The sequence below is a fragment of the Aulonocara stuartgranti genome, assembly GCF_965226115.1.
Source record: "Aulonocara stuartgranti genome assembly, chromosome: 3".
In the NCBI taxonomy this organism is placed as follows: domain Eukaryota; kingdom Metazoa; phylum Chordata; class Actinopteri; order Cichliformes; family Cichlidae; genus Aulonocara; species Aulonocara stuartgranti.
The window spans coordinates 61,035,173-61,063,048 of NC_138941.1; the positions used below are offsets into that span (position 1 = coordinate 61,035,173).

The window sequence follows — 27,876 nt, forward strand, 5'->3', positions numbered from 1 at the left end:
TGAAATGTTGTTCTACTAGAAAGAGCAGAAAGACAGTTTTTTTTTTTTAGATTTGACAGTTTATTCAGTATATTTTCACACACTTTTAGAACAGGCTGGTTTAGTTGGATCACACACACATACACTCATACATACACGCTAGCTATTAATTTAGTATTACTACTAATTAGCTCCGTTGCCATTGTAATATTAATGGGTTTTAACAACTAATCTCTTCGGTGCTTCTTTCGACATCGCCGACAAACCTCATGCATACAGGAAGGACGGAAGAGATTACTAGAAGAGCATAGCATCCTTTAGACAGAGGGATGGATCCCTACAATAGAAGGAACAACAACACTTTCAGAAAATTAAATAATTTTGCTATACACCACAGGTGAAGCTGCTTACAGTTGCATCGTCCAAAAAGTGAAAATTGATCAAAGAGCCAAAAAGAGAGAAATTTGGTTATTCAAAAATCTAAACGGACTCTAGTCATGTTAAGATCTGTGTTTGTTTCACAGGGTAAGATAATAATAACAGGGTACAGACTCTGCATGACCAAATACTGACTGTACCATGACCATGACCAAACATTTGGTCATCAGACTTTAGTTCCAAATTTAGTCTTTTGTTAGCATCAATGTAGGCAGTTTTACATAAAGAGAACAGGTCACCCCAAAAATTAAAACATGATTCATTGCCTCCAAATAGCTCCTGCTCCTGGATCTCAGGATGGACTTCCATTTATAGCCCCCACCATTAGCAACTCTGATGAGAAGTTATGATGAGAATACAGAATTTAGCTTGTAACATTCGCCCACAATCTTCACGTAATCATCAAACAAGCATGCGTCTTTCTCCAGAAGTTAAATAAACCTGGTCTCTTCTGACTTCAGCCAGAATGTCAATGACGCAATAGGTCATCTGGCTTACAATCCATCACAATTCACTGCTTATTAACTTGAAAATAACAAACTGATCTTGACCTTAAGTACAGTTTAGGTGAAGACACATTAGTTGATCATTTTGTGCAAGTTCCACTAAAACTTCGCAAATACTTCAGGAAGAGTAGAGATTCTTGTGAACTATTAAGAGAAGGCAGATGCCTCAACATGGTCAAAGTTCAACGATCCTTTGGCCAGATGAGCTAAAATAACAAGATGGTATGGCCTTTAAGATAAGGAACCACAGAGTAAGATTACAGCAACTATGGTATACTTTTATAAAATGGTCTAAGAAAAAAACCATTTCAGTGGTTAGCCAATGGGCTAGGTAGGTGATCAGTTCCCTTTAATGGTTACACTACCTCAAATGTATGGAGTCAGAGAAAAACAGGAACTTAAATGCTTTTACATGGATACTTTTTGACTCTGTTTGAGCAAAAAGTTTAAAATAACATATTGTGACACTACAAACATGTGACCTGTCGATGCAAAACCTGTCAACGTGCTAGTAAATGTAAAACTCTTCAGTGCAAGAGAACACTTGTTAACATCTGATGAAAATGATAAGTCCCGGTTTAACTCTAACAAAAAGACAGAGACTGGGGTTTCCAAAAGTTATTCAGTTCTAAAATTAGCCTCACATTCAAGGAGACTGGGTACAATGGGTCGAAGATTTTATCCCCAAAACGCCAAAGGAGACAGTTACCATGTTGGCTTCCAAGAGCTTCAGTAAAAACTCTTGATGGTCTACATGTCACAGCTCTAAAGTCACAATCACACAGCTCTAGAGACTCTTTGACACTGACTGGCAACTCCTGGTTGCAAGGAAATATTTAGCATTTCCCAACTGGTTGCAAGTGGCTTAACAATGGCAAGTGACTTCTGGTAACCACTAGTTACCAGGGAAAAATGTGTATTCCCCAAACGGTTGCCAGGTGGCTGCTTGATGCTGCTTGGTAAAATAAGTCACAAGATAGAGATGATGTTGAGTCTAAAACCTTCTTGCCTTTGCTTTGGTTGCTAGGAGATTGCAGTGGTTGCGTGATGCAGAATTATCTGCAAACACTTATCACTGAGTGGCTTCGAAAATGAAAAGTGCAACATAAAGTTTAATAAGATTGTTTCCCTCCAAAGTAAAAGTTATGCCCTTTCAAACAAGATGGTATCAATGGTTTCTATTTCAGCCCCATGTTGCACTCTTCAGACCTTCAGAACCACCAGTGAGTAGTTTGCAACTGTTTGCAGACAAGTCTGCATCTTCAGTATAAACTACAGGAAACTGCTGCAATCTGCTAACAATCAAAGACATCACAAGGAGATTTCTGTTGCTGTTTGTGATCAATTTCAATGAGTTACCTCCAACAAATACTCCACATCTGGTTGGGAATGCATATTTTTACATACTGACTGGACCTTGCCAAGGTTCGCCAAGTGGTCTCTTGGCTTGTGTGACTAAGGAATTGTAAGGCAGATTAAAGAGCTCCACAGCTTTGGGAACCCGGGCTTGCAGACAGATTTCAGGCAACATTTCCCCAGTCATTCTGGTCAAAAGTCCACACAAACACACACACACACATACACACACACAGAGCGAGAACAGCTCTAGCTAATGCTAAGTAGTAACAGTTGTCAAGTAGAAATAGCACTCATTAACCATGGAGATATATATAACCTTATTAGTTCAGGTATACAAAAAACTTCAAAACAAACCAAAATTAATAAACAAAACAAAAAAAACAAACACCACCAGTAACAACATTTACCACAACATCAACGGCTTGTTGTCATCCTTGAACTTTCTGGAGGTCCGTCAGCCACGGCAAACTCTTTGATCTCAATCCATAAGATGAATCCGTTCAGACTCACATAAGTCCAGGTTCAAAACCAGATATATGCACACTGATCCAAGTATTAATCCAGTCTTTTGTACGTTGGCTACCAAAACAGTCTGCTTCGTCATGTCCTTTGTATGGTGGGACACTGCTTCTGTCCATGACAGCGTCGTATATTGTGAGAGGTATCCGTATGGACACCTCTGCCAAGAAAGTTGTACATGAAGTACGTGAAATACATGTTGTAATGCAGCATGGACACAGGATTTAAGGATATCACCAGGTGAACCCTGCACCATGGGGACCTGACCATTCTCATGTCTTTGCTTTTTTTAGGCAACAGTTAAACATTCCAACCTTTAAGAGTTCTGGTTTAAGCATTCACCTGCCAGTACGATCCAATAACACCACTGTGCACTATTTCTCTTATTGGAGTCAACACACTTTCCAACACACTGCAAATTTAACACACGTCTGTGAAAACTTTCAAACGCAGCTAACATTAACAGGCTGCAAAAACAAGTGCACTTTGTGGGAGCAGATATGAAGGCATCTCACCCTTTGTGCTCCAACCAGTTCAGTTTTAAGAATCCATGCGCTACAATGCTACAACACAAGATAACAAAGTGACAGTATACATTTTTGAATTGTATGCATTCGACTTGATGTTATACACCGACACACAGAGTCTCACAAATGTGTGATGGCGCACTTCCATCAAGCGCGTTGGAAATTACTTGTGTCCTTAAAACTGCACAATTATTCTACTGCTGTCAGGTGAAAAAGAAAAGAAAACACAGACAAAGGTAGGCAGAATTTGCTTGAACCACAGTAGAAATCCAAACCTTACAGATTTTACAATCAATGATGATGCATTCTTACTATGAAGCCTTTCAGAGGTGGTTATTCTGCAGCTCTCTCTCTGGCTATTTACACACAGACTCTTGCTGAAAAATATTGCTTTTCACTAATTTCACACTCTAAGGTGACTTTAAACACATTAGCCATTACTATACAAACATTATTCTGTGTCACTGACAAAATATACTCTACCTTCAAGTCTTTTTGTCACAAAATATCAATATTGACATGTTTATTATGTGAAGAGTGTACGAAACATTAATTGGTACCAACCGCTGCCAAAAAAATAAATCACAGTTCTAGCCAGATTGTGGGGCATCATTTCTAAGGCCTTAAAATATCTTGACTTACTGGCAAAACGTTGATTGGAATACATTTACTTGATCCCATTTTACCAGGACAAAGGAGAGTTGTCTATGAATAAGAGGTGCATGAAGCGTAAAGCAAGATGCTACTGTTTAGATGTATTGTATCATCTGACCTCAAACTCAGTGAAAGAGGCAAAGAAGGCAAGACGGGAACCATGACGTGTTTTGTCTCTGCTGTGTTTGGCGCTTTGTTTCTCTCTAAACGTACCCATTGTTTGCGTTTATTTATGTAAGAGCTTTTCTCTGTTGAATGGCTGACGCACAGGAAGCCTGCCGATCCTGTCCACCCCGAAAATCTTCTACACACAATCAGGATCGCAGGAAAAAAAAAACATCAACAGAAAAAAGTAAATGAAAAATAAAAAAAGCGACCCACCTAATTCTACCCTTCTGACAGACTTTTTCATCAAAAACGTCCCCTTAATGAATGAATCAGCTTTCCTGCTGTCAGTCAGCGTGAATCATCCGCCTACATCAGCCTCTCTTCAATTCCAAACCAGCCAATTTGTCCCCAGCACATTGCCAAACCTACGTCATCCCCCAAGACGAGCGAGGCATCTCTGGCTACATGTCTAACTATTTAAAGTTCCTTATTTTTTTTTATTAACCGTGGACAACATAATTTCTGTGAGGGGTGTGATGCAATCTACAGCGACAATCTGTGCAGTCTTAATTCAGTATTAATGACGAATTGTGACAGTCATCGGATCGGCTGAGTTTCTCTCTGAGCATTTAAATCCTCTGCATCACTAAAACAGCATTAATCTGCTAGTCTGCTGAATTTGGGGGAAACAACCACTTTTTAAGGTTTCTGGTGTAGCCAACAAAAGTCTGTATCAAGACTACTTCTGCCCATGAGTCATTGGTCTACAAATGCACCAAAACTTAGGCTAGCAAAAGCCTAAAAGCTAATGATTTTGTGGTTTTGCAAGTAAAATTACACAAATCCAATCCCTGACTGTTTGCCTTCATGCAACTTGCTGTGCAAACATGGTTAGAAAAATGAACTTGAAGTAGAAACCAAAATTATTAGCAATTATCATCAAGTGTTTGATGACTGCATGCAGCATATGTTTTGTAGATATTTAATGGCATGTCCATCTGCTGTCACAACCAAACCATGACTGAGATGGTTATTTGTTTAATGGAAACTAATAATGTCATCAATTACTTTGTGTTTACAATTTTTGTTGCTGGCTAACAAATTACTCCATCTGTTGTGAAAGCCTCCAATGTACATGAGTTAAAATCACGTTGGAACTGAAAACGTCAACCTCAAGACGATCCTACAATCAGAGTTAAGGTTAACTCTAACTGTAACCCTAATGTTTTGAATAAAGAAAACTATATTTTTGCTAGTTTCAAGTTTTGTGTCAGTTTTTCTTTTGCCCTGGATGCCAAAGCTCAGGAGAACAACTTTCAAAAGCTAAAAAAACCTATTGTTCAATACCACAGATTAGATTTTAGGGTTTAGTTCCCACTTTACAAAGACTTTCCTGTAACTGTGAACGCCACTTAATGGATGTGCAGATCCTTTACGATTGGGTGCTTCAGATAATGCTCCATAATCTTTGTTAGAGATATAGATTTTCTTCATAAATAGGCAACTGTCCAAAATGAAGTAATAATGGATGGGTAGAAATTTTAGAGGCCGCTTTTGCAGCACCATCTAAATGAGATAAAATTAGGGAGATGGGGCCCACCTAGCTGACAACAGCTCTGCAGTGTGGTAGTCCTAAAACTTCTCCAACATTGCATGGTATTTGAGTGAAAACCGCTCTTGTACCTGGATATGTCAAAAGTTGGCACAAGGACTCTTTATGATTCCAACTCATTTTAAGAAACTCTCAAGTCAGCCATCTAAAAATTGTGCATGCCTATTAACGGGACCTATTTTATCCTCAGTCAAAATCACATTTAACTAAAGCCTTTCCAGTTACAGAAAGATTTAAGGGTAAACACTATCGATCAGTTCTTGTTGTCTGGAACCCCTGTCTGGATGGCAAATGACCCTACTTATGTCAGTCACACTGTCTCCATGACAATGACGACTTCGCCGCTGTCCTCAGATGTTGGTGTTGTGGTGGCGGTCGGAGTACACAGTGTAAGTCCTTCCTCTGTGGTCACCTGACCCCTTGCAGGGCAGTCCACACTGTCATGGAGATCAGAGTCACTATTTCTTTTATCTCTCTCCCCTCCATTTCCTCTCCTGCCACCTTCCTCCTCCTCCTCTTCATCCTCCTCCTCTACTCGACACCTGCACACCTCGATCCCAGAGTCACCTGTGAGTCGCCGGTGTCTATACTGGCTCTCATCAGCTCCCATGTCCTCATCGTCGTCTTCGTCATTGTCCTTCTCCTCCTGGTCCTCGTCCTCATTCTCCCAACTGGGTGGTCCTGGCTCAAAGACATCCACGCAGGGGGAAAACAGAGTCTGTTTTGGTGGAGACTGAGTAGCACGAGGTGATGGTGAGAGGGAGGATGCGTGGCCAGAGGAAGATCCACCTTTGTCAGACTGGTGGAAAGCAGTAAGGGGGTCCAGAAGTAAGGCTGGAGCAGGAAGGGAGGTGGAAGAAAGGGCTTGAAGAGTTAGGGGAGGAGGAGGAGAAGTAGAAAGGGATGGGGGTGAGGATGGGGAGAGAGTCGCAAGGGGTGACTGACAAGTAGCATAAGAAGATTCAGACTCTATGGTTATAGCTGGGCAGGGGGAAGCAGTGGACACTTGTTCTGAGAAAGTGAGAAGTGGTGTAGGGGTGGACAGAGGCTCAGACTCAGAACCAGCCCCAGGGCGCAATTCAAATCCAGAACAAGAACCAGAACTAAAACACGCCTGGGCATTTGAAGGCAATGGAGGAATATGGTCAAACTCAGACAATCGAGGCGGGACCAGAGAATGACCTGAATGATCTGTTTCTGCAGTTGAATCCAGGCAAGATGTTGAAACAGCAATAGACCCTAAATGCTGGGATAAGTGTGACCCAGGGCTGGGATGACCCTCGACTAAACCTGATCCAGGTGATAGTTCTAGGTTCTGGCACTGAGTTAGGATGGGTAAAGTTGGTGCTGCATCTGTGACTAGGGCAAGATTTGCATGCCTTGGAGACAGAAGGCTATTAACTGGTGAATCTGCAACTACCCCAGCTTTAGGCTGTGGATTTGGAAGCAGGATATGATCTGAAGTTACCAAATCTGGAGGTTGTGTAAGCTTTAGAAATAGTGATTGTGGTTCCTGACCTTGTGTAAACTTTGTATGTTCTTGGACTGGAGACTGGGTAAGCTTTGTAGGTTCTTGGACTGGAGACTGGGTAAGCTTTGTAGGTGATGGAATTGGTACAAGAGTTGGGTCAGGAGTTAGGCAACCAGAAACAGAGCTTGCTATTGGAGACAAAGTTCTTCCAGCATCTGGTGATGGAACTGAGGCTGGGCTATTAGGAGAACTGACTGTATCAAAAGTCCTTGTTAAATTTAGTGTTTCCAGTGATTTTATGGTTATAGAAGAGTCAGAAGCAGTTGGGGTAGGAAGCCTTGACATTAAGGGAATCTTTGGGGTATCGTTTTGGACAGTATTGGTGTCCATTGCTGGGCTTTGTATTATTTGGATGGAGGGGAGTGCTGTGTCAACAACATTTGGACTAGGGAGTGTACTTGAGCTACAGGTGCTGACTATTGGGGTACATGGTGCTATGTCAAGCTGCTGCTTTATGGGAGATGTAGTCCCGACTGGGAGGGTGAGCTGAAAACCAGGTGAGGGTGGAGGCTGAGGGGAGGCTGCCCTGGTAACAACCGCCACAGTAACAGTCTGGTTGGAAACCGATGAGTTTGTGGCAACTGCTGTATGAGCTCCAGCACCGCTTACGTCAGCAACGTCAAGGACCATCCTCTCAGAAGCAACCTGCGTCTCGTTTGAATTCAAGTAGGTTGCAGCTGCAGAGATGGTCTCCATGGTGACATCAAGGGTGAGAGGCGTGGCTTCGCTGGGTGTGGAGGCATGGCTAGTGTCAGTCTCATATGTAATGGGTGCCGACAGGGAGGAGCTACACGGAGAGGAGGGGCAGCAGGAATCACAGGAACAGCTGGAGCTACAGGAAAGATTTACAGATATTGAATAACACCTGAATATTATATACTAAAGCTGCAAAAATCCAACTCATAAGGTAAACACAGTAATCAGTGACAGAAAAATTGTTTGAATGGTATTATCAGTACTGAAAATGCTACGTTGATGAACAAAATGAACCTTCTGGGATTTTCTTACCTGGATTGAACGTGCATCAAGACGGTATTATCAGTAGTTTAAATAAATAATAGCGGTAGCAAAAATACTGGGAGTAGCTATTATTTGTGATAGTACCACTAATACCAGTGACACTTGACGTTACACTTGAGCTGAGGTAGGAAAAGCGCCTGGTTCCAAATCAGTAATTACTGCTACTTTTGCTGTTGCGGTAGTAGTTATAGTAGTATCACCACTTGTACTTCCTGTACCATTAGAAAAACTCTTACCTGTTGTCTGAGCTGAGGGAGGACGGCCCATCGCTGTGCGGCCGGTGCAGCAAGGGACCGTGTTGTGTGAGCAGATGGGGGTCGGCGGTGCGTGGAGGTTGAGGGTATCGAGGGGTGGTGAAGACGGAGCTGTAAGGAGGAGGAGGAGTCGAGGGCTGAGCTGCCACCTCCTCATAGGAAGGCAACTTCAGGGATGCCAAGAAACCTACAAGCAGAAGAGGGAAGGAAGGTTAGCACAAAGACACTGGTCAGTGGCCCTTTTCTTTTGTTTTTTTCTACATTTGTTTTGATGTAATGCACCTAGAGGGCAGTGGGATTGCTTTTTTTAAGCAGTCCCTCAGCAGGTTGATAGTGGTAACTTTGTTAAACTGAACTTAATAAAAGCCCAACTCAACAAAAGTGCTCTCTCCTGCAGCCATGTCAAAAGGTGGAAACCAAGATTCGAAAATCTTGTCCTATTTAGCAATATTTTTTCTATAGAATGTGAATTCATTTGTATTCCTAGACATGCAAGATATCATGGTTTTCCAAATAAATAAACAATACCCCCCTGCCAAGGGGGGCGCTACAGCGAGTAGCTCCACAAATTAGATTTTTTACGCTGGACTCCCAAAGCGGCTTTTATCCCCTCATGGGTAATTATAAATTACGCCTGGGTGATCTACCCCAAAAAAGTCCATACCCGAGTTTAAAAGACGATCGAGGTGTTGTGGTCCAGCAAGCATCTGTGATTTATATGACGTAGCCTTGATCTGAATTACAATAATGACAAGTGGGCAGCTTGATGCCGAGGCTCTACAAACAAAACCTGATGCATTTACAGATGCACTTCTCTTTGGAGTGCATTTTAGCACAAAGTTTCTGAAAACCTTTGGTCTATGTAACTCATTATGCAGGCAAGATATATGCTAATGGAGCTTTTTCTGCCAGCTGTAGACAGAACAAGTGATGAAGACAGTGTGATTTATCTGGAAGTAGCAAGACACTTAGAATTCTTTGATCATGCAAACCCACTGCATGGGGTGGGTGTAGCAGAGGAGGATGCTAGGGGACAGGATGAAATGGAGGAAGATGATCTGCTGTGACGAACCGCAAAAGGGTGCAACTGCATAAGGCAAATTCATAAAAATCAAACAAACAAGAAGTGGTTCAATTGTGATGCCACTTTAACTCGATTAGCACAGCGTTAGCATGATCCAACATCTCCTAGCTTGAGTGACCCCTGCTTCTACTTCAGCATATTGGAAAATGACTGACTGCATAATAAGACTTCAGTAAATTAACCATTCATTTGTGCTATTTTGCAGACACAGACCAAGAATGGGATGTGTGGAAGAGATGCATCACATGAAGATCTACTGCAACTTAAATTTTTCTCTGCAACACTTGAAGAAATGTGCTGAAAACCTTTTTAAACATATAAAGAAGCAAAAGTACATAGACTGTACACAGCTGAAGCCTAATATGCATTAAAATGAGCTGATATGTAGCGCCCAGTGAATATTTTTAAGTCATGCAAAAAATTATTCCAACGTTTAAAAGAAAAGAGAAGAAAAAGAAGAAAAGAGGGTAAACGTCTTCACAGGAATCATTCTTTAAGGCCTCCACACTGTAAATTTCCACTGAGTCGTCACAGCCACAGATTACAAAAGCGGCACGTCACTTGACTTGACAGCCGAGCATCAGTCACAAACAAGAACAGGCTTCATTGTCTTGATGCTGTGAGTGGAGTTTAGAGGCAGCTCTCATACAGACAGAGATCCGAAAGGTCCTAGAAAACCAGAAACCTATGGTTTTCCAGCCTCTGTTGTTTTGTAACAGTGCTCGGAGCTTCAGAACGAAGCCTTTTTTTTCTCCAATCAGCCAGAAAAAGATGAAGTTTGGAGCATCTTATCTTTAACCTTCTGTCCAGTTTTGACGAGTCTTGTTGTGGCTGGTTCTCGCTTTAGCCCTGCTGTGATGAGGTACGGATAGAAAAAAAACAAGCCTAATCTAAACACCTCATTTTTCAAATAGCCACTGAAAGCATCCAGAAAACACAGATTCAGGTTTCTTACTGAGGTCCAGCATAGAGGAGGGGTAGGAGTTGGCTCCATGGTAGGCCAGCAGGCTGATCTCTCTCTGTCTCTGCTGCTGCTGGACTCTGAGTTTGGCTCGACGGTGTCGGTACGCACAGCAGCAGCTGAACAGGATGAGGACGGTCCACAGCAGCCAGAACCCTGAACACATCACACACACACAGATTTCACTGTGATCATATGAAAATCTTCATTGACTTTAAATGTTTAGTCACATACAAGAATAAGTCCTTATATACAGAACCAAATAAACCAACGATGACATGACGTGATGCAAAGCATTGTTGTTCATCTGAAAATGTATGAGAGTAATTTACAAAGTGCAGTAAATGCTTAGAGTCTACAGGAGCTTGGCAGAGAGATTCAAATATTCTGGGAAAAGTGAAACATGAGGAAACTGTTTTGTGGGTTCTTGTACAGTGAGAGCTCGGACCACCACCCTGTCACATAAGTCTCATTATTGGTGGGTGTTGAACACCATCAAGGGCGCCATTTGTCACCAAATCTTCTGGTTTTTTTAGGCGCAGCCAACAGCAGAGATGTGGAGGACCTCTCTGCTGCTGTGCTGGGTTTATCATGCGTTGACCTCCAGTAAACTGTGGGGCGGTTTGCTCTGGAGTGTAACATGGCTTTAATGGGAAGTGGCACATCTAAGTTGAGGAGTAGGTGCTGACGTGCTGGAGCGCATGCAGACGCGTCTGTGTGGTCACAAAAAAAAAGGTTGACCCTCACTCTCGCCATCTAGTGATTAAATTCACATTCAGATTCGCATGTACATAAACTGAGTCGAGGACAGGAAGCAAAATTGAAGCTTTAGGAAATCAGCCATCTGGGAGGGACTAGGGGTTTCTACTTCTTTACATTTAAAGGAGCCATGAGAAGTTCAGGCATCTGATCATGTGATGCCTCATTGGTGAGTTCGGCTATGTTGGTTATGTCCAACTGGGACAAGAGCTGGGGGATTTGGTCAGGTCCTGTTACCTGGACGAGCAGCAGAAAAATGTTATCAAAGGTTGGAAATCACACAAAAGCTATCTAGTTTGCATCCAGAAGAATGAAGTTATGATAAAAAAAATGAACAAAAACATAATTAACTTGTTTTCCTAAATGCTAATATTATAACAGCCTTGTTTTGAAAGAGATAATTCACTCATACTTTTCTATAAAAAATTCAAGTCAGCCCATTAAGCGGTTGTTAGTGGTTTGATATTCTTTTTCTGTTAAATAAATAAATAAAAATCAGCTAACTGTAAAGCAGCAGCAAGTAAAGCAGGCTTCCTTTATTATTATTCAGTACAAGCACTCCTACAGCTGCATACATGCATGTATAAGAGTGACAGACCCAATTAGGAGTGCAAAATGATGCTGAGACAGCACCTTAAGTCACCGCTACATTACACTGAGCCTTAATAAATGAACTTACACCAGAGTTCGTAGTAGTAGGTGCAGCAGCCGGTCTCTCCGCAGCAGTGTCCTGTCTCACACAGGTATCCTCCGTTAACGCTGGCACCCGGGCAGTACCGCGGTCTGCCCAGCAGGGGCTGGCTGCCACCGGAGTGGTACTCCATAGCACCCCTGCTTCATGCACACTTAGCCCCGAGCCACCGCTGCCTGCTCGCCGCAAGCCGCTAACTAGGCGTTAGCTGCTAAAACGTGTGATCCCGGTTGCAAATCCAGCTACATTTTTTCATGTAATCTGTTTTGTAGCCAAACTTTACTTCAGGAGCAGATAGCCTGTTATTCTTAAATTCTGGTCAGTCAGTAAATCCAAATAGCTTCAAAATTAAGCTAATCTACATTTTCAGCGCAGGTGAAACACCTAAAATGATAGATTCAGGCAGTTTCAGCGACGCCTCTGTGATAGCAAATTACTGAGCTTATCACCAAGAAGGACCAGAAACCAGGCGGGAACTTCTGCATCCAAAGAGAGACCGACGGGGCAGAGAGGGGCTTCCTCATCCGTTAGCACCACTCATGCACGATTTAAAGGCTACAGAACAGCAGCACCTACACCACCCTCATGTGACAGCTACTAAATCCTGTTAGTACTGCAGCTGCAAGAGAGCGCTGGGGAGGAGACAGGATGACAGCCAGTAGGAGGCTCTGAACTGGAGAGAGAGGAAAAAAACAAGAAGAAAACAATAGTTAATTGATAAGAAACAAGACAGGGTGTCTCTCTCTCTCACACACACACACACACTACTACAGGCCTGTTTGATATTCATTGCCGCAGCGAGTCAAAGCACAAGTGACACAAAGCTGCCACTCTGTCCATGTCACACACACACACACACCCGTGTTTGCACTTGTGTCCTTGTGAGAACCGTTGCTGGCATAATTCACCGCCAGAGTCCCACCCAACTCTGATGGACGGGCTCACACACAGGGACAGAGGATCAACATTTAAAAAAACTTCAGGTGAGAAAGTAAAAGTGGCACTGAGACATGAGAGTAACGTTAATGAGTAGCAATTAAAATAAACTGCTGATGTTTGCAGTCATGGTAAAAAGAAAGTACATCTTCATTCTTATTCTAATTTTTTATGAATCTGAGCATATAAAAATCTTCCAGTTCTTAGGTCTTAAAACTATTTAAATACATCCTAAGATGAACAACGGCTCACAGCTTATTACACGGTTTCATTGTTTGTTTAACGTAACTCTAGCAGTAATGCAGAAGCAGTGCATGAAAAAAGTACACCCTTACAGGAATTCAGAGGCTAAGCAGCAGCCAGCTGCTGATAATCAAATGCACTTGATTAAAGTCATCATCAGGAAGCGTGAGCACCTCTCTGAAAGCAGGCGTTCTGGTGGTTTGCTGGTCTGCAGCATTCAGATGTGTGTTAACACAATGTCGAGGAGTAAAGATATCAGCAACAATCTTAGAGCAGCAACTGTTGATATCAAATGGGAAGGGTTATGAGGATATTTCCAAACAATCTGAAGTCCATCATTCCACATCATTTTCTGAAATGGAAAACACTGAAGGCAGCTGACAATCTTTCCATGAGTGGACATCACAGCTAATTCACCACAAAATCAGAGCAACATCTCAGACTCGTCAGGCCTCAGTTAGCATGTTAAACATTAAAGTTCATGACAGCACAATCAGAAAAAGACTGAACAGGTGTGCCAGGAAAAAGCCTACTCTCTCTAAAAAGCACACAACAGCACGGCTTAGGTTTGCTTCTGAAAAAATCTATTTTTCAAGACTTCTAGAACAAAGTCCTTTGGACAGATCAGACCAAAGCAGAGACGTTTGGCCATAACGTAGAAAACCAAACACAGCACATCAGCACGAATACTGCTTCATACCAACTGTCAGCATAGTGGAGGATAGGTGATGATTAGGGCTTGTTTTGCAGCCCAGGACCTGGGCACGGTGCAGTCATTGAGCAAACCATGAACTCTTCTATGTCAGTGTTTTCCAACCACTGTACCGTGGCATATAGGTGTGCCGTGGAAGATTATCCGGTTTCACCTGATTGGTACTCTAAGGCTACGTTCACACTGCAGGTCTTAATGCTCAATTCCGATTTTTCGATCCGATTTTTTTGGTCTGGTTGTTCACACTACAAATAAAATGTGACAACAAACGCCCTCTAGTGTGAACCCTCAAAGCGGCCCGCATGCACAAAAGAAGACGTCACACACAACACGCTCTGTTTACAGAAGTAAATATGGCGGCTACAGAGCTAGTAGGTGTTGTTGTAGCAGTCTATCAATTTGTGAGCAGTCGTAACCGACAGAATTTTGACAAATTAATTAGAGAAAGAAAGACACTGAGAAAAAAGAGAGCCCGTGCTTTAACAATGGCCTTGTTTGATGCAGTGGCTGCTACTTCCGTGCAGAGGTTTGTCTTCTTTGGCGCTGATAATTGGCGTCTGTCTTGTGTCAGTGACGTAAAAGATGGATTTAATGCGACATGACCATTCAAACAGCAGTCGCTTTGTAAAACATCAGACATGTATCAGATTCAGTACCACATACGAAAGTGACCCAGATCGGATTTGAAAAAATCTGATTTGTGCTGTTCACACTGTCATACCATGATCGGATATGGGTCGCATAGTGTCAAAAAAGGTCGGATTTGATGCACTTTCACCTGCAGTGTGAACGTAGCCTTAGTGATCGGCATGAGTAACAGGCAGAACAATTGCATTCTCTTCCACTAGAGGGCAGTGCAACTACCTGCTCTAATTAAACAAGTTGCCATCTGCCAGTAAAACAGAAGAAGATGAAGAAGGAATGACATAATAGTCATGCTGCAAGTGAGATGATGCAGCTCGTAATAGCAATAGATAAGTATTTGAAAAGAAAAAGTAGTCTATCTGACCTGGGTCCTGGAGAAAATTCTGACCCAGATGAAGGCCCTAGCATGAGTACTGGTCAGAAAAAAAAGCAAAAAATGTATACTGGGGACAAGCCGAGCCAACTCAGCTATACCTGGTGTGCCGTAGGGCTGCCCAATTAGTCGACTAGTCACGGTCGACGACTAATTTAATAGTCGACGCGTCATTTGAAGCTTTGTAAGATCCCAAAAGACGCAGAAATAAGTAGTAGGATTTAAGCGTGTAATAACGGACTGAAACAGAAGATGGCAGCACTGCATGTACAAGGATGCCAGCTGCCGTTAAACCCTGAAGAAGAAGAAGCAGTGTCTGGTATCGTAGCTGTGTCCAAATTCAGGAACCACATCCTCCTGTAGCCGCATTTGTAGGCCTATTACGTTACAGCGACACGACGAAGACTGTCCAAATTCGAAGACTTCGACAAATGCAGCCGACAAATGCGCCCTTCATTTCCCCAGATTTGAAGGATGGGTTGGGTGTATTCTTTGTGGCCCAACCTATCCCAGAATTCATAGCACGGCCCAGCTCAGTTTACAACAATGGCGGCAGCTAGTTAGTTTTAATATTACTCTTATTATTCTTTCTGGGTCACAAAATAAACGTTTAGCATATTTTCAGGCGAGAATGTAGCTGTGTAAACTTCAAATATCTGCTCAGTTTATCAAGACACCACATATTTTCAAAAGCGCTCCAACGTTTTCGGAAACGTCTGTTACCCACCAGCTCGATAGCAAGCCGGGGTTCAAGGCTCACTAGAGCCCGTGAGAACACCGGACTCCCGGCAAATCGTTTTTAAAACCACCGCCGTCTTTCACTACTCAAGTTAAACATGATATATAAGTCACTTAGGTAACTTAAAAATGTTATTATTTGGATTTTTTCAGTGTTTTACTTGTTCCTGAGTAAATCGGTTTGGCTGAGATTAAAGTTATAGAATAAACGTCAAACAGAAATCTGATTAAACAGAAGTGTGAGATGGTCGAGAATATACTCCGATGTCCTGTTATATTTTAGCGAGCGAGAAGCAGACGGCTGAGTTTATTAAACTCCACTGAGACAATCTGCGAATTTCATTAAAATTTAATAAACTATCATCTTGTCTTTATTTTTAGTTAGCACATACATTAAACACTTAAAGCTGTAAGCTAATGATAGTTATATAAGAGCAGATGCATGCTGGTGCAATAAGCTGTACGTTTTACGTCCAATGGATGATGATCTGATTAGTCGACTAATCGCAAAAATAATCGGTGACTAGTCGACTATCAAAATAATTGTTTGTGGCAGCCCTAGTGTGCGGGGATAATTATCAATATGGTTTTTGTGACATTTTTGTTTAGGTGGTGTGCCATGTGATTTTTCTGATGTGAAATATGTGCTGTGGCTCCAAAAGGTTGGGAAACAGTGACCTATATAACAAAGTATTCTGGAGTCAAATGTGAGGCCATCTTAATTCACGCAACTGGACAACGATCCCAATAACACCAGCAAATCTACAACACAACAACTGAAAAACATAATAACCAGTGTGCTGCAGTGGCCCAGTCAAAGTCTAGACAGCAAAGTGGAAAGCTGCCATTAGTCCTAAAGAGTGCTGAAACAATGCTGTCAAGAAGAGGCGACGTGAGGAGCTGATAAAGTCATACAGGACATCAGAACCACCTTTGGCTGCAAACTATGAAATCATGGGGTGGGCTTAGATTCTCACACACTGCGTCTTCATTTTAGCTTTATTTTTGTTAAATAAAATGTAATAAGGAATGACAGCACAATCACATCACATGGTTTGTTTATCTGAGCTTGTAAATCCTTAAAACTGAAAGAGATTTTTTTCACGTCTGCAGGAAGTCTGTTTTCACTGGTGTAGTTAAGGAAAATGAAATTAGCGACATCCCGATGTCTCTCTTACTCGTGGCTCAGTTTTTGAGGACGCTTTTCCTTTTTTGCATGTAAAATAAATGTTTAGCTAAAAATTTCTGGCAAGATTCACATTCCCCTCTGTACCGTCCGATGAGTGAGAGACACTGCGCTGCTTCTAACTCATTTCAGTATAGACCCGTTTATTGATTAATCAATAAGAAGAAAATTAATCTGTGATCTGTGTACGTAAAACAATCTTTAGTTTCAGGTTCTCAGTCGTGTCTAATGCTCCAGCTGGCGGAGAAGTAAACTGAAAAAAATAACCTTTTTAAAAGAGATTTGATTGTGAAATTTGTTTTGTTTTTGGCGTTTTATTGTAACACTATATTACAGAGCAAACATATCACCATATCACAACAACAGTCACCTGAAGGCACTTTATATATAAGGTCAAGACTCTGCAATAATAACAGATTATTCAGCAGCAGCTGGTTGTAGCCTGATCACATTGTACTCTGTATCAAACAGTTATGTCTTTAAAATGAAGTTAATTTTCATGTTTCTATTATACACAAATACACCAGCCGAATATCATTACCACATTCTTGACTACCATCTATAAACAAGATGGCAGAAAAGATAAACAAAGCCAAAGCACAGAAGTGTTGAAAACTGCTTAATTCAAAAGTAAATCAGACATCCAACTCTGCATTGGTTTATGCATCTAATTTCCCCATTTATAACTGCATTGCTATAACTCATTGATTTCTCTTATTTTAAGAAGGACGTGACATCTGACTGAGAGTTCCTAAAATGCGATCATACTTGTTTTTCTTCAGCAAGCAAAGGAGGAATTCATAATGCAAACATTAACAGTGATTCTTTTTTTGTGTGTGGAATAAACTTAAACCCTCAAAAAAGCCCTGTAGAAAGGTAAAAACCAAAATGTCCTCAGTACGTATAGATGTCCTCACTCCCTAAAACTCAGTGGTCCCCACACTGACAGATGGACAAGTGGACAAACACAGTGCTGCAGAGTTCACAGGAAAAGCTGGTGGTCTGTACAGGACTTTCTTTACTGGGCCAAGTTCTAGCTGCATTCTGCAGTACTACAAACACGCGCGCGCACACGCACTCACACATTCTTTGCAGCCTGGTAAACATGATGGCTGATGGTCAGTGAAGGCAACACGCGCGCACACATAAAGGCCATATGTGTCCATACAGAGAGACGTCAGTAGTAAACACGTACACGTTATTTATGGCCGCAGAAGCCTGGAGCCGCTGACTGAACGCAGGTTTTACTCAGACCCAGGCAGTCTGTAGACCTCAGCTGCCGTTAACGGTAAAACCCCCCGGTAGCTCATAAACAAAAACAGCCCTACCGCTCCGTCCGTCCGCCCGTCCTCCACTGGGTCAGTCTGCGGGACTGGCTGCTTCTGCAGTCGGTGTGATTCCTGTTTGTCTGCCGCGGTGTCGGTGCTGGGTACGCCGGGGCCTCCTCTCTCAGTCTCTCTGGTCCCCCGCCTCCTCGCGCTCCCTTCTCAGTGCGACCCTCCGCCAGCCCCGCCGCCATCAGCGCCAGCAGAACGTCAAGCATGCACAGCGCGAGACCACACACCTCCGCCCTGTCACCACTGTTCCTTTCAAAGTAAATACCTCTTTTAAAAAGTGCAACAGAACTAATGTGTATTTTCATAACTGTGCCACAAAATGCAAACCAGTCAACTAATCACGAAAACTTTGTTTTTTACCACTTTACATACACATCTATGACAAGTCTCTGAAAGTCTGACCTGATGGATTTTACACTCAAATATGGGTTTTCTTGCATGCACCATTAAACAGAGAGCATTGGGAAAAACGAAAACAGGAATGAGGGGTGAATTTGTACAAGCCATGGAGTTCCACAGGGCTCTGATATAGAGCCTATACTTCTTGTTCATGTTTAAATTATATTCTTGTTAAAAAAAAACAACGACAACAACTCGCAACAAGTGATCGATGGGTTATTTTTCCTTCTATTCTTTTTAAATAACTACCTTATCAAATTATATTCAAGGTTCAAGGTTCAAGGTTCTTTATTTGTCACATGCATAGTTATACAAGTATAACACACAGTGAAATGTAGCCTGACACGCTCCTCGACATGTGCAAAAAAGAATTGGGGGGGGGGGTAGAGGAAAAACATTATATATATATATATATATATATATATATATAGTACATACATTGGGTGAATGTGCAGTAGTAGCAGCAAGCAGGTGAATTCTGTACATTAATATGAATAGACATCTGACTATTTTACAGGATAGACAATATAAACATATTTAAAATTAAAGGAATTGAAATGTACATTGTTCCTTGGTTTAGAGTGTCTGGAAGAGAGTCCTGTCTCAGTCAATTATAGATGATGTGAGAGGGCGGGTGTGTGTGTTTAGGGCACGGATGGCTTGGGGATAGAAGCTCCTCTTGAGTCTCTCTGTCCTTGCCCGGAAGATGCGGAACCTTCTACCAGATTGCAGAAGTTGGAACAGTTTGTTGCCAGGATGGGACGGGTCCTTCAGTATCTGCGCTGCTCTAGTCCGGCATCTCCTGGTGTAGGTGTCCTGAAGCGGGGGGAGAGCAATCCTGCAGCAGCGTTCTGCTGTACGGATCACTCTCTGGAGAGCTTTTTGGTCCTTCACACAGCTGTTCCCAAACCACGATGTCATGTTCTGTGTGAGGATGCTCTCCACAGCGCCTGTATAGAAAATCCTGAGGATCTTTGGAGAGACCCTGAACTTCCTCAGTTGTCGTAGGTGATACAGGCGCTGCCTAGCCTTTTTGGTCTGGACCTGAATGTGGGCAGCCCATGTCAGGTCTGAGGAGATGTGGACACCAAGATACTTGAAGGACTGCACCCTCTCCACTGGAGCTCCATTGATGATAATGGGCTTGTAGTCTCTGTGCTTACTCCTTCTGAAGTCCACCACCAGCTCTTTGGTCTTGCTGACGTTCAGCTGGAGGTGGTTGTCCTGGCACCACGATGCCAGATTCTTCACTTCATCCATGTAGGCCGCCTCATCGTTGTTGGAGATGGCACCCAACACCACTGTGTCGTCAGCAAACTTCACAATGTTGTTGGAGCCATGGGTGGCCACACAGTCTGAAGTGTAGAGGGAGTAGAGCAGTGGCGAGAGGACACATCCCTGAGGTGCTCCTGTGTTGATGGTGATGCTGTTGGAGAAGCACCTGCCCACCCTCACCACCTGAGTTCTGCCAGTGAGGAAGTCCAACACCCATGCACACAGACGGCTGTTAAGTCCCAGATCCCTCAGCTTTGTGAACTTTGTGAGCTTTGTGCAGGGCACTATTGTGTTATATTAAGGCTTAAAATGTACATGATGTACATGATGGGGGCGTGGTACTTAATTCTGATCTTATTCAATCAACATTATTGGCGGTACGCAGCCCCATAGACAGGAGGCAGTAGGGGCCTTCGACACCTACTAGTTTATTAGAAGTTTTTTTTTTAATCATCCATTCACATAGATGACCACTAACAGAGGTATAGGAAGACTCCATAATCTGTTGCTGCTGGCTTCCAGTTGATAAGGCAATATTTACAGGTAAAATTATTTAAATGGAGAGCATAACGTCCATTGAATGGACTGATAATGATGAGCCAAAGCAGGTGCTTTGACAGTGGATGGCAGCACGGGCTGACTTCAGTTAGCCTGCGCCACCTGAACTGTGTTTGTGCTGTTGATGCCTTTTAATTTTAATGAAAGTCCATTTTAATGAAAGTATCTGACAAATAACAAGGCTGCTGTGCAGTTAATTCTACTAAGAGGTCATCTAAGATGTCTGTGCTCTAGTAATAGTGAATGAAATTCTAGGATTTTATTCAGATCTTGCCTAAAACCACCATACTGGCAGTGAAAAAGCTGTGGCTTCAAGATTCAAAACCAGTGAGTGAAATCATGGTGGCTACATCGTGTAGACTCCAAACATTTTGGTCAGCATTTGCCAAGCCAACTGTATAAATGAAGTTGGCTTGGGGCCTGGAACCTGGAACAAGAGCCTGGAACAAGAGCCTGGAACAAGAGGAGACTAATGTGCAGAGTAGCAACAGCAAAATGTTTAGAAAGATATGCACAATATTAACTGCAAATACAGTATTAATACAGTATTAACAGATATGCGGTTAAAGTAAAGTACCCCATGAAACTATATACTATATATAATATAAATATTAAAAATATAAAATATGTTTTAAAGAAGTGTTTGTATATTTTAAGTTATTAGTATAATATAAAAGAATAAATCTGTGTAGAGTCATGTTGTTTCATGTGTTTTTTATATAAAATACGAGTGTATATCTAAAGTAAATATAATGTTTCACATGGCATCATCGAAAGACAGTTTCACCTTTATTCAGTTTTTTATGCAGCAAAGTCGATACATTTGTAGCGTCGCCCATTGCGAGTTTTATTTTGTAAAAACCATGAAACTAAAACGGAAGTTGTGCGTGTGCGCTTTTCTCTGACTGCACCGCCACGAGCCAGCAACAGCTGCTGCTGCAGCACATCCCTATCGGTGTGTCGGTGAAACCAGGAGAGAGAAAAAAACACACCTCACCGACGAGGACGTGTCTGTATGTTCATCAAGAAATAATCAATTATATCGACATGTCCTCGCGCGCAGGTACAGAAAACCTCAGACCAAAGGCACGTTCAGGTTTCACAGGAAATAAACAGGTCCTAACAATAAATCTTAGTATAGAAGAAAAAAGAGGACCATGGTTTCTCAGTACGGACGCACTGGTATCTGATTGGCTCGAGGTGGCGGGCTGGGAGCCAATCAGAACACCTTGAGGGATTTTGCCGGTCCTAGCAACAAGAAGAAACACCAAAGGGTTTCGCACTTTTCTCAAAAGAGTAAAAAAGGAAATGTGGTGAATTTATTGAAACTTTTACTGCTAAACTTTCTTCTTCGCTGAATCACGTGCTCTGACACACATCTGAAAATCTGCTTCGCACCGTTTTTTGTGTCAGAAATCACTCCGAGTTGTGAGAAATGCATTAAGAGGGTTGAGAAAACTCAGAGCTTTAACAATTCTTCTTTAACTGAACAAGGACTTTATAAATCTATTATAAACTATGAGGCTGTTTGAAACTATTGTTTGTATTGACAGCATGTCGACATATAGGGAATGATATATGGGGATTTTTAATATCACGTTACTTTGGATCTCTGACCTCATCTTCAAGGTCAAATAAGGTCAAAATTAAAATAAAATGTTTGATCTTTAAAACTTTTTTTAAAATCCTGCTCCTTATTTGTATTATTCACGTGTAGGAAATGATAGTGGCGATTCTAAATAATTAAGTCTGCATCCAAATCAATCAATCAATCAATCAATCAATCAATCAATCAATCAATCAATCAATCAATCAATCAATCAATCAATCTTTATTTATAAAGCACTTTTCATATAATACACACACACACACACACACACACACACACACACACACACACACACACACACACTTAAAGAGTAAAATTGGGCTGGGGACACATGAGCCAGGTGAGGAAACACTATCACAGGGAGCCGTCTGCACCAGGAGCCGGTCACAGACCGCAGCCACCAGGCTGGGCACACAGCAGGAGGGAGTCAAAGAAGCCCCCCAGCCAGGCTGAATAGACAGGCAGAGCCCCAGCAGCCACGGTCGATCACAGCCCCGGTGCAGAGAGCCCCCTCCGAGGAAACACTGAAGATATGACCCAATAAGAATATATACAGGATAAAAAGATAAAATAAATAAGAATGGGATACAATATAACTTTTAGTTGAGTTTTGCGGCTGATGGAGGTGGGGACTGCTGAAGATTTGATTTAACACCTGGAAACATGGCTGGAAATGGAACAGCACCCTCTGCTGGCTGGATTGTATACTTTACTGTAAACGTTAACTGAAGCTCACTGATGTAAATCTAAGTTTTTAGTGGTTCATGTTTCCTCTTCCCAAAGTTAAGCATATGAGCAAAACTTTGATTAACTGAAGACAGAAAAAGGACAGTATACCCAAGCATGGACTGGACATTCACATACTAACATATTTGTCAACGTCATTTTAACTCATTCACTGCCAATGGCTGGCAGTGAATGAGTTAAATGAACACAAGTTACATGTGAAAATGCGGAGGGCCATTTTTTAAAATTTAGAATTGAATTTGAAAAGGAAATTTTAAAATATGAATGCTATAAGTTTTAATGAAATGCCAGCGGGAACAAAGCGTACACCACAACATTGATTATCTCAAGTATCCTACATCTTCCGTCTGCATCCAAACAAAACTGCAACCTCAGCCGAACAAACACATAACAGCTGAAAGGTCAGTGTGATAGTACGTGTGTCAGGCAGAACTACGCAATACTGACATGATAATCTCAAATACGCCGTGTACTCAGATGTATCTTGATAAGGTGACATTGGGAGTTTTTCAAGCTCTTCTTTCCTTTAGACCCAACAGTTCTGACATGAAGGTAATCATCCAAATTTTACATCCAACTATGTTCTCTTCATTCACGTTACCATATCATAACCTACAGTTATTACAACTGAAGCTGTTGTATTAGCCACTGAAACAGTAAAGCATCTCAGTGAAAACAAAACCTCTAAGTCTCTAATTCTGTGCACCCGACACTTTTATTGTTTAATCCCACTGATCACCAGCCATTGCATCTTTCTCAGACTGCTCATATTCATTTTGCATTGCTGACATGTGTGTCTCATGTATGACAAAAGATTAATACAACAGTCAGCACAAGGAGAGAACCGATGATAATTTTTGAATTTCTTTGATACAATATCTCTGGCTTCAAAGGCTCAAGCCTCTGGACTCTGTCTATGTCGTCTTTATCATGGTGGCCTTGAAGACGTTGTCTGTGTATTTGTAGCTGCACAAAGATCAGGAGATGCAGCTACAAAAGGGGAAAAAAGGCTAGAAAGTCCCTAATTTAAACCCAATATTTCTCATAAGAATGAAGATGGACCATAGTAGGAGGATACACATCTGCAGGTAGCCATTAAATGTCAGTCAGTACCCGTTGATCAATATATACAGCCTCAAATCACAGCAACTGTCACCTACAAGTGTGAGGCAAAGACCCTCCAATAATAAAAAGAAAACCCCAACAATCAGATAAACCCCTTTAAGGAAGCACTTTGGTGACAGTGGGAAGGGAAAAACTCCCTCTTAACACAAAGAAACCTTATGATTTTGCTTTGGAGAAGGTGGAATCTTTAGAGGGAGGTTTCCATGATTTACCACCGCTGTGGACTCCACCTCCACCCCTTCACTCCTCATGGGTGGGGACAGCAGCGAGGATCCACGTGAAAACAGAGACAGCTGATGGCTCGCTCCACCTGCTGCAGAATCACCAGAGAACAGTTCAGAACTACTGAACAGTAGCCTTCAGCCACCTCATCCTCCATCAGAGCTGCAGAAGGTAAGAGGATCTGCACACCACTGACATCTGCAGCAACAATTCACCAGATTTCAATCCTCATGATTGTTCATACATCAACTTTGCCCCCAAAACAGAAACAAGTGAGAGGGACTGTAGGGTCAACAATAGCTTCCTGTAGCTTTATTTCAAAACAAAAGCCACCTAGAGTACCGTATCACATGCTGATGCCAATTTTTACTGTCTTGGTTTGAAAAATCCAAACCTTATAGCTGGTTGCTATTAAAGTTTAAGACTCCCAACAAGCTGTGTGAGCAGAACAATACAAAGCAACAGTCTGAGTTCAGGGCAGGCTTCAACAGGAAGAATAACAAAAATGAACTCAACTCAAGGGTGAATTTTGGCTCCTTTTTAACAGCAGTAGTTCATAGTTGAATAGTTTGGTGTCAGAAATACACTTTTAACCTTTAATTTCAAACTCTAGTCCAACAAGAGCCTTTTTCCATGCACTCTGACACAATAAAACCTGTAAGACAACATTTTAAAGAAACCTAATTGATCAGCAGTATTACATCATAAGCAGTTACTTCCTCAATTCCCAACAACAAGCATCAGCAGCTCAGCCAGGTTACAGACTCTGGTCAGACACCTACTGCAGTACAGCCTCCATGGACTTCATAGACAGTTGTCGTCACCTGTTTATATTCATGGTTAAAGTAACTCAGTCTGTGTTAGCTGTTGATAAATACGAACTATTGTATCACCTCTCAAAACCATTTTTGCTTTTCCTGTCAAACTATCCTGTCAGTTTAAGTCGGAGCTACCTTATTGTGACTTATTTTTAGGAGCGCTTCGTTTTTGTCGTACAGTCACGCCCACCCATTAATTAACCACATGAAGACAAGGGAAAAAAATACTTATATAGTGCTTTTTTACTATATTTGAGCACTCAAAGTGTTTTCTTAACACAAGAACATTTGCCTCATTCATATACACATTTATACAAATGCTTTATTCTGTGCCAGAGTGCTTCTAAACTAATATAGATGCATTGAGGTCAACTCAGGGTTCAGTACCTTGCCCAAGGTACTTTTAACATGCAGACTAGAGGAGTTAGGGACCTTCCGGTAGCTGGGCCAACAGTGATAAATGGACCTTTAAATTGGTAAATGACCCACTTTACCTTCCAAGCCACAGTGACCTGTATTTGAAATTTATTTTGTATGGCCACTCATGTCATATCAGATCTGTAAAACACTTGGGCATTGTGGGTGTGTTTTCACCACGTGTTGAGAACTGGAACAGCAGTCTGGAAACCATGTTTGAGCATGAATGAACTTAAAAACAAAGATAAGGAGGACATGCCTTGCATCAAGGTGACCCCACACATGAGCATGCTCACAAGATAAGTCATATTTTTATGACTAGTTGGGAAAACATTATAACAAAAGTTGTGGAAAACAGCGAGTATATAGTCATTCCATTATATTGCTGTTAAGAGGCCAGTCATACACTCTCTGTCATATACTTATTCAAGGTAAAAATGTTGTTTACGCTGACAGTTGTTTTTTTAGCCTACAGCTATTTCAAGTTCCATGGTGATGGAGTAAATTTGATTCTGTATAGGACTTTGATGTGGCTATGTTACAGTTTGATTGTGGCTGTTACTTTCTGTCCAATCAGAAAACTTGTGTCTTTCAGGTCTCTGTGAGCTGATTGTCTCCCCTCCAACATGCCCCGCCCTCTGCTCTTCCTGTCTACTCTCATTGCACTTGCATGTAAGCATCGGCACAGCAGCCTAGAAGACCTGAATAGAAAGAGCATAATTAAATCTGAACAGTATAGGAATGAAAAAGCAGAAAGTGTTCATGGGCAGATATTTCTGCCATCTTCGTAAGAACTGCTAAATGATGACATCATGATAGAAGTGTTGACCTTTCATGAAGTCGACACTTGAACGTACAGTACTTCCTGTTAAGGTATAGCTAACACCCATCCTCTGTATGTTTTCAGGTGCTCAGCAGATAATTACACCGTCCTCAGTGTTGAACATCAGCTCATGTCCCATCACGTATTATGGAAAGAAGTATGAACAAATCTATGTGAGTAGAAACGTGATGTTTCAGAAGACCATTGTTATTGATTGATGAACTAAAGCAATCCTTGAATTATGTGTAACATTTTCAATTACAGCTCAGTAATAAAAATGGAAATAGTGGAGTAATATGGTGGGAACAAATATGTAAATAGCAAGTCATTTAATTACCATTATCATCAGTGATAATGCCCATGTAATTATCCTGTATCAACAGTGGTTGTAGACGAGTTGTAACACTTGTGTAACTGTGTAATAAGAGGCAAGAATGTGGCAGTAATGTGGAAAGAAACACACACACCTATGAGGCAAAACAGTTACTAATTATAGAGTAATTTTTGTAACACTGTAATAACATTGTGGTAATATCATGATACCATCTCTGCATTCAAGTTTTTATATATTGATTTGTGGTAGTAACCTCATAATAACAAGTTAATATTGAATGATGTTTTTAATATATAAGGAAACCATTAGCGTATAAAGTAAAGTTTGTTCTTGATGTTTGTCTCGGACTTCCCCAGGTGAACAGCACGACTGAAAACTTCGCACTCTGCTTTGATGGTTTCTTCAAAACTCAAACTGGAGGAGACTGTCTTGTGGGGCCTGCAGCCAGCTATGTTACCTTACACATAAATTCAAAAAATTCAAAATTGGAATCACAAGTCCACCAAGAAGTGCCATCAATTAAGGCCAGTTTGAAATGCAACTTGGAATTCTTCATGGAATACACCAAGGCGACAAGTGTAAGTGTTGTTGATTGACATGAGAAGTCAAACTTGACTTTTAGAGTCCACAGCTTACAATTAACTGCTAAAACAATGAAATCAAGCATCCTGATTGTGTCTGGATCTGTGTTCACCCTTTACAGGCCGATTTGTATCTGTTAACTTTTGGGAAACAAGCAGCTCTATTTGTGTTCACAGATGTGACAACTAATGTGGTGAGTTTGTAAACACTTGTGTGTGTACTTTAATATGAGAGAACCATTTTATGCACCAAATAATCTGGTAGATACTTTTCACTCTTGGGCTGAAAGGCACATATAGTTCACAAATCTCACAGCACATGAAAATGAAAAACACTAAATGGAGACTGGGCGCCATAACCAGCCACAGCTGGCTGCTTTGCATTCCCATACCACTGTTTGTGGTATTAGTGTTTTTACCCCTAAATCACTCTTCTGCATTAAGTGTAGGGTGTAAGTCTGCCGTTTACCTCAGCTCTCAATGCGTCCACATTTACTTACTCTTTATGAGTAAGTAAACTTTGTAAAGTTTGTGAAAGGAGTGCAATATGAGTTGATGAGTCAGTGAAGCTAATTTCTGTCTGATGACACTATATTAAAAAGTAGTTTATAAGGTGTACTACGTATCTGGCTGGCCACTAATCAACGTACATCTGGAAGTACAACATTCTTCTTGTCTATTAGATGACCTACAGATTACTTACTGCACCTTTAATATGTCTGAAATGATTTGCCTCAACTCTGAGATCATGATATGAGTTTTGTGCGGTTCTGCTTAGGACTTGGAAGTTTACATC

General features: G+C 41.6%; 1 protein-coding gene across 1 annotated transcript; it reads right to left on the reverse strand.

The window, feature by feature from the left end:
* Nucleotides 1–6: 6 nt before the first annotated feature.
* LOC309703317 (uncharacterized protein) lies at nt 7–18,411 on the reverse strand. Its single transcript, XM_082528100.1, has 5 exons — nt 18,164–18,411; nt 11,991–12,675; nt 10,547–10,708; nt 8,490–8,694; nt 7–8,065 (listed from the first exon to the last, which is right to left on the reverse strand). Exons 2-5 carry the CDS (start codon nt 12,133–12,135, stop codon nt 6,013–6,015), a joined length of 2,565 nt encoding a protein of 854 aa, XP_082384226.1. The 5' UTR covers nt 12,136–12,675; nt 18,164–18,411; the 3' UTR covers nt 7–6,012.
* Between the last annotated feature and the right edge of the window lie 9,465 nt (nt 18,412–27,876).